This window comes from Ustilago hordei (genome assembly GCF_900519145.1).
Source record: "Ustilago hordei strain Uho2 genome assembly, contig: UHO2_contig_03, whole genome shotgun sequence".
In the NCBI taxonomy this organism is placed as follows: domain Eukaryota; kingdom Fungi; phylum Basidiomycota; class Ustilaginomycetes; order Ustilaginales; family Ustilaginaceae; genus Ustilago; species Ustilago hordei.
Window position 1 is genome coordinate 2,439,850 of NW_024545288.1, and position 17,665 is coordinate 2,457,514.

General features: G+C 52.2%; 4 protein-coding genes across 4 annotated transcripts; all 4 read right to left on the minus strand.

The window, feature by feature from the left end:
* Nucleotides 1-398: 398 nt before the first annotated feature.
* UHO2_02324 (uncharacterized protein) lies at nt 399-2,255 on the minus strand (the record flags this gene model as incomplete). The annotated part of the gene is made up of 1 exon (XM_041559761.1): nt 399-2,255. The coding sequence occupies one exon, from the start codon at nt 2,253-2,255 to the stop codon at nt 399-401; it is 1,857 nt and encodes a 618-aa protein (XP_041415695.1).
* Nucleotides 2,256-3,415: 1,160 nt separating this feature from the next.
* On the minus strand, nt 3,416-6,382 carry UHO2_02325 (uncharacterized protein; the record flags this gene model as incomplete). The annotated part of the gene is made up of 3 exons (XM_041559762.1): nt 3,416-5,323; nt 5,397-6,153; nt 6,246-6,382. 3 exons carry the CDS (start codon nt 6,380-6,382, stop codon nt 3,416-3,418), a joined length of 2,802 nt encoding a protein of 933 aa, XP_041415696.1.
* A 3,077-nt stretch (nt 6,383-9,459) lies between these two features.
* Nucleotides 9,460-11,982, minus strand: UHO2_02326 (uncharacterized protein; the record flags this gene model as incomplete). Its single annotated transcript, XM_041559763.1, has 5 exons — nt 9,460-10,025; nt 10,134-10,821; nt 10,925-11,008; nt 11,088-11,751; nt 11,846-11,982. The coding sequence occupies 5 exons, from the start codon at nt 11,980-11,982 to the stop codon at nt 9,460-9,462; spliced, it is 2,139 nt and encodes a 712-aa protein (XP_041415697.1).
* Nucleotides 11,983-13,757: 1,775 nt separating this feature from the next.
* UHO2_02327 (uncharacterized protein) lies at nt 13,758-15,788 on the minus strand (the record flags this gene model as incomplete). Its single annotated transcript, XM_041559764.1, has 1 exon — nt 13,758-15,788. One exon carries the CDS (start codon nt 15,786-15,788, stop codon nt 13,758-13,760), a length of 2,031 nt encoding a protein of 676 aa, XP_041415698.1.
* Between the last annotated feature and the right edge of the window lie 1,877 nt (nt 15,789-17,665).

A 17,665-nucleotide genomic window follows, 5' to 3' on the forward strand; every position in this document is an offset into this window, starting at 1 on the left:
TGCCGCGACAACAGGCTTTCCAAAGTCACGATGTACACTCCAGTGGTCAACAGTATCAAACGAGTCAGCAGGCGCACGCCAATGTAGATTTCAACGAGGACCTGGCTACATTCTTGGACCCGGCCTTGGGTGCCACCAGCTCCACCTACGACGACATGCTAAGTCTCAACTCTCTGTTGCAGTCCAGTGTAGGCTTAGATTCGACTTCATGGCTGGGCTCAACCTTGGGGCTGACACCTGAAGATAGAGTGAAGATAAAAGGTCCCTCATCACTGACAGAGTTTTTGCCATCCTTGTGAGGGCAGAGTCAGTTTGCAAACCCACGGACTTGAGACAAGTCGAGAATCGGTCGAGTACCCAATCATACTCTTTCAAAACATATAGATTATTTTGCTTGTCTAGGTGCCAATCGAGTAGGTGATGTAGAGAACGTAGCTGGTAGTGACGAAAGCAAGGAGAAGCAGGCAGCCCGCCGCGGTCCACTTCTTGATAGGCTTTCTGAGCGCCTGCTTCCTTTCTACCTCGGGTTCCTCCTGCATCTTCTGCATGAGCTGCCTCTCGCTAAGCTTGAGAACACCACCAAAGTACTTCCTGTCAATAATGTGGTACAAAAGACCATAAATGACATCAATCGACTTGAGAGCGATCAAGAACGCGAAGGCATTCTTGAACTGATTCTTGCCACGGGGGGTCAGATCTTGGATGGCACCAAATGAGACATCCATGCTGATACTGCCCGCCGAATTGAAGCACTTCCAGATACCGAAGGCGGTACCAATTGAGGTCTGGTTGGGCACAAGCAAAGGGATCGAAGCGATGAACGGCAGAGCGTTGAAGGACAGGGCAACACTACCGAGTACAACGGGAAGGTACACGTTGACTTCAGAGAAGACGAGAAGAGAGTAGACGACAACCCAAAGAGCAGCGCAGCCAGCGACGTAGTACATGCGGCGACCGAAGAGATCAAACATAAGGCCAAGAAGAGGGGTAAGGACGATGGGTGGGACCTGGCCAACGGAGGAAGCGTAACCGGCCATGAGAGCAGTCTTATCACGGGTGATCTGGACGACCTCAGCGAGGTTAGCGTTGTAAGCATTGACAGCCCCCGACTGAAGGATCTGCGTCATGGTGATTAGCCAGAACGATGCTGGAATAGCGCCGACGCTGAGTGTGAGCAGCTGGAAGTGCCGCTTAGAGAAAGGCTGCAGGACCCCCTTCTGCTTCTGCCCATCGGTCTTGTCCGAAGCCTTCTTGTCGACGGTGGAAGACGAGTTGTTGTTCGAGGCGACCGACACAGAGGCAGCCGACTGAGCAGCGAGCTGACGGCCGGTGACCACGCGCATCTTCTTGGGAAGAGCACGCTCGAAAAGTACGTAGGAGGCGTTCAGACAAAGGGTGACGGCACAAAGGATGGCTGACAGCCAGAAAGACCAGTACCACTTGCCGGTTGCTTCTGCGACAGGGACCGAGCTCATCTTGCCCATGACGTTGAAGACACGGCCCATGGCAATGTCCAAGCCGTACACGAAGCCCAACCAGCCCGCGCTAGAAAGAGTGCGATACCACTTTCTTGGCTTCTGCACTTCCTCTTTGGAGCCTTCCTCGAGGGTCTTGCGGGGACTGTCTCTGCACCAGTGGGTGTAGAGCTTCGACTGACTTGTCTCAATGGTGGTACTTCCGAACCCAAAGATGATCTGGCCAGCCAAGATAGTGGCAAAACTCTTACGCTGGCCACCTACAGCTCGGACAATAGTCCCGATGAGAATAGCAGTGCTGGAAAGAAGGGACGTGATGCTGGGCCCGTAGTAGTCGATCATGATACCCGAGAAAAGTGGGAGAATACCGTTGACAAGCGACTCTGCCGATGCGATGGCACCGTAACGTGCGTTGGTAACCTCAGGCATCTGCTTCTTGATGGTAGATTTGAGTGGAGACAGGGAGGACTGGGCAAAATTGCTGCCCAACGTGAAGAAGAGGATCATGAGGAGGGCGGGCACTCGGTGCTTCCAAGTAGCTTCTACAGCGCCTGCCTGCGCATCGACGACCCAAGCTTCGTCATCGTCGTTCGAAGAGAGATGCGGGACCACAGCGATGGGTGCGGCCTGACGGGCAGACTTTGCATCCTTTTCGGCGATGCTGGACAGTGACGATTGGCTGTCAGCGGTATCGTGGTTCTGTCCTGCCTCAGTAGCAGGGCTGATGACGTTCTTAGAAGCCATCTCCTCGATGGAAGCGCGTCCTACGGCCTGCGACATTGTACCGTCGTTGTGAAGTTTTTGGAAAGAGAGTCAATGGTGGAGTGCAGGATCATGCGAGGTGGAAGGGGACGTTCATGAAGGAAGGGGATGTTCATGAAGGAAGGGGCTATCCTCTTTATCTGTTCTTGCTCTTCATGTTCGGACGACTTTGGGATTAGATAGGCAAACTTCAGCTATTCACGTCAGAAAGCTCACGAGTCAAGATACTTGCACGACAGTTTGGGAACGCCTCGTCAAAAGGGACAGCGTCTTCTCGCCTTGTGAATGACGGCACCCAATCAGATAAGATGCAAGCGAGGGATCGCCTGTCAACCATGTGCTTCAGGAAGAATTTTCAAGAGAATTTTTTTCCTTCCTAACCGACATGCCTGAGTCGGTCAGAATCGGACCAGGATGAGGTACGGCCCACGCCGCTCCAGCTGGTTGGGATCAAGCGCCAAGCCATGCTGAGCTTCAACTTGACGTTTGTTCGGACCAGGTAGCGAGCAGAAAGAGAGACATGGACGGCGAGAGAAACTCACATGTTTCGCAACGCATGGTATGTGGAAGCGGGAAGGCTCGCTTGTCCACTCCGCTATCTGATTCGTCCATCTCGGAGGACCTGCCAATCGCTGACTGCTCTGCACCCTTGCAGATTAAAACTTTACATGCTAGTCAGCTGTTCCAGGGTCCGCACCTTTGTTCACTTTTTCTACACTCACAGCTCGCTTGCCCGAGCCTGGTGATTCTTGCAAGTCAGCCCAAACCCTCGAACATGAAGCTGCAGAATGCTTTCGACAGGGTCTGAGATGGTTTGCATAGAGCAGATCTTGGCAGTGCCTCTTCTCGCTCTCTTCGGTCCGTAATTCACCGGTTAGTGAGAACCTGTCCTCTCTCCTTCCACGGTCTGTCATTTGGCAGCTGCTGGCAAACGATAGGTGCGATTTCGCATTCCTTCGCCTAGGAGGGGACTCTGTTCTACTGACATGGAGGGACAGCCGTAACTCACGGCATGCTGAGCGCTGCTGCACAAAGCCGACAAAAGAGCCATAGACAAGTGAACGGGCCTCTATCGGAATAAAGGTCACACAAAACTAGAAAGGGCTGCAGAACGGAAATGAAAATACACCTGACACTGTCTGACCACGGCGGACAGTTCGGCATGTGGCATGAAACGATCACCAATTGAAGCAATCTTCTACCAGGGCTACATCCAAACCCTTCTTCAGCAAAGCGACTACTTCCGCACGAACCGAGTCGCACATCGGGGCGGGGCCGCACGTTGCAAAAGCAACCCTACCCGTCGCATCACCCTCTTGCTGAAGGATATGTCCGTGAACAGCCGCCATGGACGATGGTCTACCTTGAAACCGACGAACCTCGATCAGGCCCCCTTGTGACTCTGCCAGGACATCCTGCGAGCTGAGAAATTGACGATGATTTGCCTCATGCTGTGAATGGTACGAAAAACCAGGCGAATCGGGGTGCAACATGCTGTGTGCAGTAGAGGCGCTCCACAGATTGTCGCTTGTGCTCTGCAGCTGCAGCTCTTGAGATGACAAGGTGCTGCTGCCATTGATCTGGTAGCCAGTGCACTGCGAGCTCGCAACTGAATAGGCGGAGCGAGGGGTCTCAGCACCATGTGCAAATTTTCCCTTCGCTTGAAAATCGAGAAGCACTTCCTGTGGCCCTTGAATACCCGTGCGATGTCCAACAGAGTCCGCCTCGTCTTGCACCAGAAGAGTTGTTGGAAAGAGTCTTGTACTCTTTGCCAGAATTATTGGCGACTTTGGAGAGAACAGATTAATCTTGATGTTTGACATCTCCTTTCTGAGCTGTGAGAAGGTTACCTGAGACGCATAGGGAGAGTATGGAACGCACGTGCTCCTTTCGGTTCGGGTGCGAAAGACCTCGTCCGACATGTATGCTGGCTGGGGTGATTGATGGCGAGTTGAGTGTCCACTCAACAGGGTGGGCACGAACACGACATCACTGTGTCCATCGTATCTGACGCCGTCCCAAACCTGAGAGTTGCTGGTCGACACCTGCGGAGAGCCACTGCTGCAACTATCTTCTCCTCCATATGACAAGGTCACGGATGAAGAAGGGCTATGCAGTGAATATGAGTTGGACTTCCACGTATGTTCCAGCGTCATCGGCAAACTGCCTCTCCGATCCACAGCCATCGTGTCTAATTGCGTTACGGGAGCCGCTGTGCGCTTTAAGGTGACGTAAATATCAATGGAAAGTTTGCAGAAATTGCCACCTCTACTTCTGATCTCTTCAAGCAGCTCAGGAAGACTGTCACGAAGAACGTCTAGGATTGCTTCGTTACGCACGATCCATACGAGCTTGCAAGATTCGAGGCTCCTAAATTCCCCTCTAGCCGCTTTGACGAAGAGAGGGTAACAGAAGGTGATGGCGATACCACCAGCGATTAAGACTGCGTGACGAGCTCCCTCAAGCGAAGGACTCTTGCCGAAAGGGCCGTCAATGACTACCCTAACTCGCCTGCCCTTTGGTCGTGATGAATGCTCATCGCCGGAATCGATGCTGCCGAGCGAGGATGAGGCTGTCAGCTCTTCAGCAAGCTTCGACAACTTCTGTGTCAGACCAGCTTGGCGTTGTATCACCAGGTCGATGTAGCCCATATCGGGGCTGCCGGACTTGCAGCGTCCAACACCAAAGACTGAGAACGGATGTTCACCCACCCACTGTAGCTTGGGGACTGATATGCGGATGTCATCCCCTGCTCCGACCTTGGCAGTGCGAAATAGAACGGCGCTTGGCAAAGATCCGGTCGCCACGTTACAGCAGTGCTTCATATTCTTGCCGAGCTCCAGTGAAGAGTCAAGCGACGTAGAAACTGTTAGAGGAGGAAGACAAAGGCGCGAGGCTGGAATTTGTATCCGCATGCGAATGTAAGCGCCCTTCGCGTAAGAGGTGAGTTCCGCCTTGCGGGTCGCACCAGCTCCGTCGGCGTGCCTCCAAGAGAGCGACATGACTACTCGACCAAGAAATCGAACTGTTCTGTCGAAAGCCCAGAAAGCCGCAGTCAGCTCAATGACGAAGATCTGGAGTCGTAGCTGTATTTCGTGTAGTGAGCTGTGATGGTGTCAGCTTCTGTTGCAATCGATTTTGGTTGCGCTTGTCACTTACCCTGCCCTGGTGGAGAAATCTGATATGTAGGTACGTGAACAGGATCATGAAAAAAGCCATGCTGATATGCATGAAAACGAACATCTCATAGTGCTTCTTGCGCAAGGTCCTGAGTGACAAGAAGACAAGACCGGAGAGCGTAATCAGTGCAACTGTGCCGAGCTGCACCGGCAACAGTCTCATGCTCTCCACGAATCCGACAGAATAGTGGAAGATAAGAGCGTTTCCTAGCGTATGAATGATTATGTGACAGTAGCACGTCCTTGCAATCCAGCGATGGAAGAGCATCATGGTGTTCATGGAAAGCTGACTGAGGATTGCCACCGGTGTTCTCTTGCTCGACAAAAGTATCAACATGGGAAGTTGGGAGATACCGAGCATGGCACACCTGTTGGCTAGATGCCTGAGAATCTGAGAGCGACGACTGACGGCATCTGTACCAGTAAAGTAGGTGTTGTTGCCGACGTACAGAGAGTAAAAGCCGACGATAGGTGCGATGTTGGCCGCCAGCATTGCGACTAGGATCATGGCCTCGAGTCGGAGGGGGAGGTGAAAAGTAAGCCATCGGAAGCAACCTTTACCGCAGGTGACGATCTGTGAATGCCTTTGTGAGACAAGGGGGTGCTCGGATATGTTGCCTCGCCACCATGTCAATTTGCGAGACATCGTGTGAGACAAGCGAGGGAACAAGTGCTCGACCAATGCGCTCGAAGCCGCAGCCAGGATAAGGGTAAGAAAAAGGCCCCATATGACGAACCTGCACGATGCAAAAATATGCGGATCTAGAGCGTCAACAACAAGCCCTGTTATATTTGTCGACGTATGCGACCTGTCTAGGGCAAAACTCACGTTGCAAGACATGGCACTTTGTAAGAATTGTAATAATAGTGTCGAAACGTCGCCCAGCCGTGTTCCTTTCGATCGTCGGGCAAGTCGGCAATCTGTTGCAGAGCAAAAGTGTCTAACACCCACGGAGGCGTGATCATCTTCCTCTCGTTGACGTGAGAGCCACGAAAGAGCTATGGTGCTGTTTAATGCTTTGATGAAGGAACGCGTCACACCTGATGTGTTTTCGGAGGAAGAAGAAGATTCAAGTTGTTGATTCTCCGCGTCGATGGAAGAAGTCGATATGGATACTGAAGTAGCTGGTGACGAGGTATAAGAGTGATGGTGGGAGAACAAAAGCAAAGCAGACCTGCTTTCATAGGATCAGTGGCTTACTCTGCACGATACTTAAGGATAGAAGGAGGCCTCGGATAACTGCAGGTCTAGGAAGACGAAGGGATCTCTGCGTGCTTGAAACGGAATCGGAGTATCCGGAACAGAAGTCAAGCTCAATAGGCTTTATGTTAGGATAAGCACCGTCAGCTGGAGGTATGTATTCTGGGGACCGAGCACGAAATGATCCCGACCTCGAAGAACATGCTCGCCAAGGCGGTTGCCAGCGACAACGTGTGACAAAATGTCTTCCTTCCAAACAGAGTTGCATGCCATTCAGAGCTATCTTGGTCATTGTCGGCTCCATTGAGGTGCGGTGGCGAAAGGCACGGTCTGTCGTCAATATAGACGCCGTATGCACGCTGATAGCACCGCACGCTGTGCTTCCATATTTTCACGGAAAGAATGTTACCGCAAAACCGGCATACATGCTGGTATCTCACAGGAACCGCTGCTGTCAAAGAGCACTGTCTGGACGATGAGGTCCTCTACTGAGAGGGGTCTGCGCTGCTCCAGTACATCACAGAACGAAGAACAGCGGGAAGAGTACCGAGTTTCGATATCATCTTGCTGGAGAGGTGTGTGGCAACGGCGGCAATTTCTCCGAGACGAGCGCTACGCGCACTTTGGCAGGTTGAACAATAAAAAATATGTTATTAATTGTTGCAGAGCGTGCAGTAAATAGCGTTGATCACAAGTGTCGATTGCGATGATAATCATAATCTAAGTACAAGATGTTTCGAATGCATACATATGTCCTCCAGCGTTCTGTGTATACGTGTATGATACAAGGATGTTAAGGCTGAAACATGACAGGGAAACTATGTCGGATGTCTTATAGCCAGTATGCCGATGCCTATCGCGACAGTCGATCCGGGCAAGATAGTACCTATCTGAATGAGCGAAGGTGGCGAAAGTGTGAGATCGAACTAGGGCTCACATGCTTTCACTTTATTTGTTAAAAAAAAAAAAAAAAAAAAAAGTTAAACCTCCAAAGTAGGAGAAGCGATATGATGAGACGGATCGCGACGACACACATGTTTGTTCGTACAAGCGATCTTGGAAGCGAGCAGTACAGTTTTGAATCGGATATGCGAGTGTCGCGTCATCAGTGACAGCTGAAAAGCGAAATAAAGGGGGCCCAGAGGTGTTGGTTTGGTCGAGCAGGTCAGAAGGCGAAAGAGCTCGGATCTCAAGTTCGGATAAGCACCGACCAACGGGATCCACATTCAGAGCAACGTTGAGCACCAGGCGGCAAGAGCCATGTCTGTATGCACTTCCATGTGCCCATGTGCTTGTCGCTTGGATTCGTTTCTAAGCTGAGATCCTGTTCCAGGCGGATGCCGGTCGAACCCCCTCTAGGTAAGGGGTTAGGGTACCTGCGTCGAGGCCCACGTCGCGCATCTACAAGAGGTCCAACTTCGAGCAAGATAGTAGCCAAGTCAAACTATATGCGAGCATACACCAGGTCAACTTTCCAAGCGTCTCTCATTAACCGCGTTCCTGGAGCATTCAGGCGCACTGCCCTCTCGACTGAAAAGGGCTCGAAAGGGACAGTGTACCGTTTCACATGTCATCTATGCGTACAACGGCGGTCCTCTTGCTGTCGGTGGCGGTGAAACTTCCATTGACTGTGGCACATGGGGTATCTTAGCCCACGCCTGTATTTTTAAACATGCTTTGACCTCGAGCTCATCTTGGGCCGACTTCACTTCACGTGCTGTGTACTCCGATACACCGGTGCTCGTGAACAAAGTTCATTCCTGTCAGAGTCATGTTCGAAGGTATGGGAGGCTGTCACTTTGATCAACGGTGAGTTATCTCACGCGCCTGAAGTCTGTGTCAGAATGTTAAATCGCCTAACTCAGGTGAGTCGCTTGCGGGCTCCCAGCCGTGGCCGTAAGAGGCACGGCCGGTCGAGCGCCGCGTGAGAGCGAGGCGGAATGCGCGTGAGAACGAAGTACAAAAGAGAACGAAACGTGAGAAGCATGAACAAGCGTGAGAAGGTAAGGGAGGGTCAACTTGACGAAGCGCAGCCAGGAGGCTTGCGCAAGAGGAGAGAAGATGATGGAGAAGAAGCAACGAGAGAGACAGGAGATGAGATGAGCAATATGAAGTGACACGACTCAGGTCACGTGCCTTCGCCCACCATTGAAACGAGCGCACGTTCCATTCGCACGACTCGGCTCGAACTCTGCCGAAATTCTGAACTCATTTGAAACTGAACGATGTATCGTAGTGGGGGCTTCGACCCTGTCGATCATCCCACCGGCCCACGTAGGCAAAGAGAAAAGCAGGTGAGCTTGTAGGCAAGTGCGCTTCACTATACCTCGCCGGAAATGCGAGGAGCCTTGCAGCCGCCAGCCTGATTCAAGCAGCAGCGTTGGCTTGATACTGTTCACAGCACAGCAGCGAATGTGATAAGCTGTTCAATACTGTAATCCACAAACACATGCGTTGACGTGGTCGTTGTCCAATTGTTTTGAAAGCTGAGTCGGAACGTAGCTCTACTGACAGCACTCTCTGGCATTTGTTTGACATGCATGCACAAACATAAAGTTGAGATCCCAATGCTTCCGCTCTAATTACATGAGCGCTATCCGGGACAGCCACGGCGTCTTGACGTCCGTTTGAGGAATGCTGGTGATTCCATCCGACTCGACCGAGGAACTCAGGTTCCTTTTCAAAGGCGACCATACTGGTGTACGTATCCCAAACAAGGCCTTGACGTCTCCATTACTCTTCATATCCCCCAGACGACATTTTTTGTAGGTTCGCACCTCTTTGTTGAAAGAGATCAGGCTTGGCGCCAATCCGTTTGCCTTGAAAGCTGGTCCCGGTCCTTTTACCAGGTGAAGCAGTCCTCAAGCAGCTCAACGTTGACACCTTTCTTCAGCAAGTTGACCGTTTCTGCCCGAACATCATCGCATAAACTGGGCGGTCCGCACAGGCCTACAGTCAGGCCCTTGCTCTCTTGCAGATACTGCTGATCGAAGTGGCCGAAAAGGGCAGTATCGAGAGCCTGAGGACGACCACCGAAGCGTGTCACCTTGATGATGTTGCCCTCTGCGCCTTTGGAGAAAAGGTCTCCTTGCTCCTCGCCGCCGTCTTGAATCTGGTTTTGATGTGGGATCATAGGCAGTTCGGCTACGGCATCGGATACAGGGGTCGAAGACTCCCCAGGTTGAGGCAGTTCGGTGGCGGGCTTCTCCTTGATCGAGTTTGAGGATGACGATCGCGATGAAGGCAACGTCGGCACTGAGTCAGAAGCAGTTGTCGAGCCGCCATGACTAGTGTACTTCTGCGAAGTGACATAGATATCGATCGAGAAACGGCATCGCTTCCAGAATTGCTTTTCTTCCATCATCTTCACAAGCTCGGTGAATGCTTCTTCCACAATCGTAAGAGTTTCTGTGGTCAGACAAAGAAGGTGAGCGGAGATGGTTCAGAGTAAGTGTTGAGGTCAGTTCGCTGTTTGTTTTTAAGTTCTGTTGTGACGGTACACACTTCTTTACCTACCATGGTCACGAATAATCCAAATAAGCTTGCAGGAGTTCAGCTTTGATCTCCTGCTTGCGTGCACAGCAGCGTTGAACAACGCCCAGCCGAAAGTGATTGCAATACCCCCTGATACCAAAACTAGATCTGTCGCTTCGTGGATGTCTGGGATGATACCAAAAGGACCTTCGATCAAGACTGCAACTTCACTCTTCCTGTTGCTGTCACCAGCAAGCTCGACATCCTTTTCTTGGCTACCACTCCCTGTCGGCTTGTTGACAAGCTGGGCAAGCTTGCGCGTCAGTCCGGCCTCGGTCTTGATGAGCAAGTCAATGAAGCCTTGCGTAGGATCTTCAGACTGGGTTCCAACCGCAAATACGGTGAAAGGATGTTCGCCGACCCACTGCAGGCGAGGAATGGTGATGCGGATGTCGTCACCACCAGCGATTCCGCTCATCATTCTGCGCTGATTGGACAAACGCAGCTTCGAAGCAGGAACCGAGATGCGAAGGCGCGTGTATTCGCTGTTGCAGCCGAAGGCGCGGATCTTGCCTGTCGCGCACTTGACGAGGTTAGACCCTTGCTTATCAGAGGAAGGGCTCAAGCGAGGCGAAGAGAAGGAAAGATAGAACCGGCTCACCAAGCGGGCAAAGCGATCGAAGGCCCAGATGGCTGCAGAGATCTCGGTCAACACCACAAAAATTTGGAACTAGTGCCGTGTAAAACCAAAAGCGGAGGAAGCCAGTTGGTCAGATTCTGGTGAAATGAGGACGCGTGGCGATGAAGCTCGCAATACCTGAAAGTCTACTCACCTTGGGCGACCTGATCAATGCAATGTGGAGGTAAGTGCCGAGCATGGCAAAGAATGCCATCGTGATGTGGAGCATGACGAAGATCTGAGGGCCAGGTCAGGGTGTGCATAGTCAGTTAGAATTCAAACTGGAAGCAGGCCGGACGAAGAGTGGATCAACTTACCTCGTAGTGGCGCTGTCGTAAGGTTCTTAGGGAAAAGAAGACAAGTCCGGACATCATACTGAGACCCACGATGCCCCATATCACGTAATTATGCTCCAGTAGCTCCGCTACACCACCTATACGAATGTAAATGGCAGTGAATCCGGCGGTGTGGATGAGGATATGAAGCCAGAACCATCGTGCAATCCATCGGTGATAGAGCATCAAGCTGTTCATGCCCAGACCAGCCATGATCGCGAGTGGAGTTCGCTTGCTTGCCATCAAGATGAGCAGAGGAAGCTGAGAGACTCCAAGAATGGCAGCGCGATCCGCAAGGTGACGACAAATCTGGTCGCGCTTGCCAGTTGGCCCTGGGTAGAACGTGTTGTTGGGACTCACGTAGAGGTTGTAGAAGGTGACAAGGGGAAGAAAGTTGAGGAAGGAGTAAAGAAAGACGATGATAGCCTCGCCACGCAGAGGTAGCTGGAGTGTGAGCCATTTGAGAGGCGAGAAGGAGACAACGGAAGCATGTTTGCGATGAACAAGGGGATGCTCGGTCACATATGCACGGAACAGTCGAAGCTTTCGCTTCGATCTGGCATGCAGCGCTGGCCAGCCCCAGGCCAACAGATTGTTGATGCTAGCACCAATGATGAGCAACAAGAATAGACCGTAGATCAAGAAGCTGCATAGTGTTCGCACGAAGAAGCAAGGTTGAGGTCATCAGTATGGTATTCGGTGTAGGGAGATGATGGGATGATTGTCTGACCTCTACGTACGCGAAGATGAACGGCAGCTTGTAGGTGTTGAAATTGTAGTGTCGATACGTGATGAGGGCATACGGTTGCTTCTCGACAGGAAGTTGAGCAATCCTCTTCAACGCCTTGGCATCGAGTTCCCAAGGCTTTGCAATCATCCTGAGCAGATGGTCCGCAGCCGAGGTGAGATTACTATTACTGGAAGACGACGGTATAGGGGGAGCCTTGTGGAAACGGAGAATGTTCTGGCCAACTTGATAAGAGACTTCAGGCGTGCTTATATGTCTGTAAAGTCACGTCAGCCCCTCTGTGCTACAAGAAGCGTCTGTGTGCGTACGCTGTGCCTGAACGAAGCAAGCACCTGTCGGTTCCTGCTTTGCAACTACAACATTGATTCGAGTAGGTTAAACTGGCTTTGAAAGAAAATTTTTCATTTGGGACGAATCAGCTCTGTCGCCGGAAAGCAATGTTCCGACAGGCATGGCGGTCTTCTTCCGTTGTTGATTCTTGCAACAAGCGGCACAAGATTATCGCCGATTTCGCGTTGCAAGTTGATGGATAGATTTAGCGAGCATGGCATTGCTACACGAGGCAAGAGGACCGAGTAGCTGCACCGGTGGAGCAAGTTATCAGATCGGAGAAGAGAGGTGCACAGGATCGAGCCCGTGAATGCAAGGACCAAAGAAGCGAGCGGAGGAACTTTGACAGACTGGAAGCCGATTGGTCCGTACTGAAGGGAGACAGTCGAGCGCTCTCTGGGAAGATTTCTTCGCTACAGTGCAACAACAGGAAGAAGGAGGACCGTCGGTTCGAGGCTCAGCGGCTCCGCCCACAACAATCGAAGCGGCGGTGAAAAGTGTTATTGACACTGCAAGCCTGGATGGCGACGGAAGGTGAAAACCATATGTGTCCACTAGTGCCACAACACAAATTTTCGATAATCGTCAATACAATCTGGCAATTCGACGAACATCCGTTTTAAAATGGAGCGTTTTCCTTTATCAGATGTTGATCCAATCAGATAAGGGCCGCTTTTTTTTATTTTATTTTGGCTGGCAGAGAAAGAATCACGACCGCCCTAATGGCGATTGTCCGGTCCAAACTTGGCTCCGATCCTTCCCGTGACCTTTCAGAATGCCTTCGTCAGCCTAGTGTATCGTGACACTCCGGCACAATTCGTTTCAAGTTTGCAAGCGGCTTGCACTGCTGTGCACGCTAATGCACGACATGCATCTCGCCTACAACACTCTTCGAATCTGTTTGGCGCTGCTCCAGTCGTGACAGGCATCAAAGACACGGCCAACCTCTTTGTCGAAGCATTGATCGTGTCTCGCCCATCTGATAAGGAGCAGTTGAAGATAACGTCGGCATTCCGAACGTGGTTCCAAAGTTTTACCCGAGACACCGATAGAGCAAAACTCGTGAATAAGCGTCATGCATGTGAAATACATGAAGGTTGACATGGCAACGACTCAGGAGCACTGCAGGAGGCACTCGACTCATCTCAGTCCAACGCTCTCAGAGATAGTGCTAAGGTATATATATGCTCATGTGGTGATTCACACTCCTTCGTAGTAATATCAAGTATTCAAGTAGCTACACACCTGTGGTAAGGAAGCCTGATCGTGGCTTCAAAGTGGTGTTATACCTTGCTATATTTCAACTGGAGCAGTCTACCAGCAGACATGCAAGGCAATCCTGTTCTCGGTTTTGGTACTGCAGCCTGATTTCGAGGTCACAGCATCGTCGCCTCTGGCTCAGAAGGTAAAAGGGCGCAGGAGCAAGGTGAATCTAACGACACACTCAAAGCTGATTGGTGCCACCAAAGTGTCAAGGTCCATACAGTAAAAGTGACTGGAATTGCGAAAGAGCACAAGGTCTACTCAGGAAGGCGACCGAGGATGGGTAAACGAAAGAGAAAAGACGTCCACATCTAGGCAACAGGCACAGTGAGGACGGTGGCAGAGTATGCAGGGAGGGTTACTGTCATTGAGCCGTCCTGTTCAAGCCGTGCTCCTTCAGGAAGACCGTTTGCGTTGGCCTGCGGGACCACGAGGGAAGGGTTGCCAAGGGTGTTGGCCGCCTGGGCGTCGCTCCCCTTGATCTGCCAGCTCTTGGCTCCACCAGCTGACAACTTGCTGCCATCTCCAACCTGGACCTTGACGGTTCTCGGCTTAGCGTTGGCGTTGATCAGCTTGGCAACAAGCTGACCCTCGCTGTTGGAACCGAACGAGTGGTAGATGTGCGATGACTTCGTAGGCGTGGACAACTTGGCGTCGTGAATCTGCTTAATCGGATAGTTACCCCATGCGTACTGAACGTAGTACGAAGTCGATTTGACCATCTGACCCGGGTTGAAGCTGAGAAGATCTGGAGTCCACTGCGTCAGATTCTTTCCCTCGTTCTGGAAGATGGGTGCGTAGGCAGCGCTGTAGTACACATCACCGTTCCGCTCCGCAGCAGCTAGGAAAGCGGCCTCTGCCAATGCGCCAATCAATGTGGGGTGCTGCAATCGACCTGGACCCGAGTAAATGTCCTGGTCGTTGGTGAGACCCGAGTTGATGACGGCAAACTCGAGCTCCCAGATAGGTACGCTACGCGAAGTGGCGTCCATATCCTCGGTGAAGTCAAACATCTGATCGGGCGTAGAGTACATGTGGTCGTCGACCGCCTTCGCGCCCTCGACGCCATTCTTCAGTGTCGAGGCAATGAGGGTCAGTTGAGGGAACTCCTTGGCGATGGCATCACGGAAAGCAGCCCATCGGTAGGCACCGTAAGTGTTGATGGCGGCACCTAGCCAGTCCTCATTCCCGATCTCAATGTGCTCAAAGTCGTAAGGCTCAGCGCGGCCGTATGATCTGCGGAGGTCAGCCCATCGGCCGGACTTATCAAGAAGGAAGTGAAGCTGCTCAAGCGCAGAATGAATGTAAGGTCCAAGCTGGTTCTTGGGCACGGCTTTACCGTCGAGCGAGTAGCCGGCGTAGATGCCAAGAACGGCCCGAGCACCCCACTTCTCGGTGAGGTCCATGAGCTCCATCAGTCCGAGGCCTTCGGTGTTCCAGCCCGGAGTCCAAGTGGGGACACGGCCAGGGCGGTTCTTGATGTCGCCCACAGCGTTGGTCCAGTTGAACCAAGATGGAATGGTGTTTCCTTCAAGATCGTTGCCTCCTGGCAGACGGACATAGACTGGCTTGATGTCGGCAAGCGCCTGAGCAAGGTCTTGCCTGGCTACGGTGCCCTCGTAGGTAGGAGGCATGAGAGAGACCAGGTTCACCTGGAAGCCGTCCTGGCATGCACCCTGTGTCTGAATAGCAAAGATATTGTTGTTGTTGCTGGATGCCTGCTTCGGTGTCAAGGTGGTCTCGAACTTTTGCCACTCGCCAGTGAGCTTGAGTGGCAAGGTCTGCTTGTCAAAGGTGGTCGAGTAGTCGCTCGAATAGAGACCAACCTCAACTTGCACAGTGGCTGGCTGACCAGCAGGTGAGCGAGCGTAAAAGCTGAGCTTGTGTGGCTGTGTGGTGACAGCGATACCTTCGTAGCCGCCATTGGCAAGACCACACGACTTGTTCCTGTCTCCACCGATAATGGCAGACTGAGGGAGGGCAGGCGAGAACGGATTTTCAAGAGAAAGTGAGAGCTTGGTCGACTGGCTAGTACCAGTCCAGTGGAGGAGAGTGCCCTTCCCGAGAGTGTTCTTGGCGTTGGCCTTGTTGTTGACGTTGTCCTGGAAAGCCCGGTTGCGAATGATCTCAGCGTAGAGACCTCCATCAGTGCCAGAGTTGATGTTAGTTTCGATGAAAGCAGCCAGAGCGAAGTGAGATTGTCTTGAAGGCTTGCCAGCAACAATGTAGGTAACGGCGGGTGCCGCAGCCGCAGAAGCGGCAGGTGCAGCAACGGTAGAAGAGATGGAGCAAGCACCCATGGCCAACGCCAAGGCGACCCATGACAGGCTCAACGACTTCATTTTGATAGCTCGATAAGGAGGATGGAAGTTTGGGAGAGTCGCAAGTACCTGAAAGTGAATCGGACTGGACAAGCTAGAGCCTTTTGCAGTCAGAGATCGGAGAGAGGAAGAGTCTAAAGAGCTCCAGCGGGAGAGGAAAAAAAGGAGACCTGATGTTTGGATTAAAAATTAGAATCCTTTCCGGTGTGCCGGCTACTTATAGGGATCTAAGGTGGTTGATGTTGTACGGAAGTCTGAAACAGGCTGTAACAGGGAGGTGTTTGCAGGGTACGCCGAGTAGTGCGGGGGCCCGGTGGAGCGCTTAGTCTGAGTTGCTGTTCCCCCCGCCGGACGTGTTTCGCGGTGACGGCGGCAGCTCAATTTGGATCAGAGGTCTTGGCACAGAGGCTCCGATGGAATCGTGGAGCGCAGCTGCTCGGCCATAGTTTGCGACCTCGACGGCATCTCCTCAGCAGGACGTAAGTTGCAGCCTTTCAGCGAGGGTACTACAGCAGGCGCGCCAAGCATGATGTGTAGCTTCCCATCGAGACACTTGGCAAAAAGGGTTCCATGCAGATGCAAAGTCTCATGAGCGGGAGTTCGGAAATCTCTTGAAGCCCTCGACACCACGTACAAGGGACCGCATCCCGTCTTGACGATCAGTCAGGTCTTAAACAAAGAGTGAACGGCGATTGAGATTGCCGTCCATGAAGAGGAGAGGGGATGCAGATCTTAGCGAAGCACCGACCCTTGACCGATAGCCTAGTATTCGCATGTTCCTCCCGCACTAGTAAGACGGTTGAAAGGCCCAAAGCAATATTTCAGGTTTAAAGTCTGCAGATCTCGTTAGAACCTTCCGGCAAACTTGGCTGCCTCAATGTGTGTCTCGAGCAAGATCGTATGCGCGGCAAACAAGTTTCACCGATCCGCGAATCTCTGCCTTTTGACAGGAGGCTGTCCCCCACATCGAAGTTGAACCCCGATGGTCCTGTGGAATGTGTCCGTCAGTGCGCAGTGCAGCCTTGAGCTCAGTCGCGAACGAAAATGACGGTTCTAATCACGCTTGTGGCGAGACTGCCTAAAAGGCGAGGATGACAAGGCAGAGGCCGAAGTGACTGAACAGAAGAAGGAGATTGGCGAGAATAGGAGCAGGTGCGGCGACGGATACACCATAGCGTTCGGTAATCTTGAATGCTTTTGGTTACGACACGGACCGCGTGGAGCATCAAACACAAAGGATGGCGATTTGTGGGGCTCCTCGGCAGCAGCAGGTTGTTGGCAAAGCGGCAGCGGAGGAAGAGGTTGTGCTGTGGAGAAGGTGATGCATAGCCGAGGTAGCTGAGGAGCACCGGTGATCTCGACTCCATATAGAGTGCCTCCCCAAAGCTTCTCTACGGTTCTTGTGATATCGAGATGCAATTTACTTCATAACGAGGATGGACAGCTGTGAAGACCACTTCTGATAGAGAGAAGGGGTGCTCGGCATCAGCCCACAGAATTGGGGCAAGGAGCTGCTTGAAGTGGCCGATCGATCGTTTGCGGCAAAGCCATCGAAAATTCGCCGGTGTGAGTAGGAATCTTCCTCGGGCTCGTTAAAAATAGAGGCACCAAAAAGGATCAAGAAAATGATACTGCTCGTTGCTCCCGCCATATACACTTTAGGCTACTTACAGACATGGGTGAAAGGACACGGGAATGGCTGCCTTTGTTGATGGAGGAGTTCGACAACTGAAGAATCGTGCATGTGAATGTCTGCTCGCCCGCCCACTCGAGCTGAAGACGAACAGCTTAAGCCTGCGCTCAGCCGTCGAGGCTACGCCTGTTCAAGCAGAGGCTGGAGACGAAGCTGGACACAAGACTGCAGCTTTAGCAGCGGCTGGTATAAAAGCTGTCTGCGA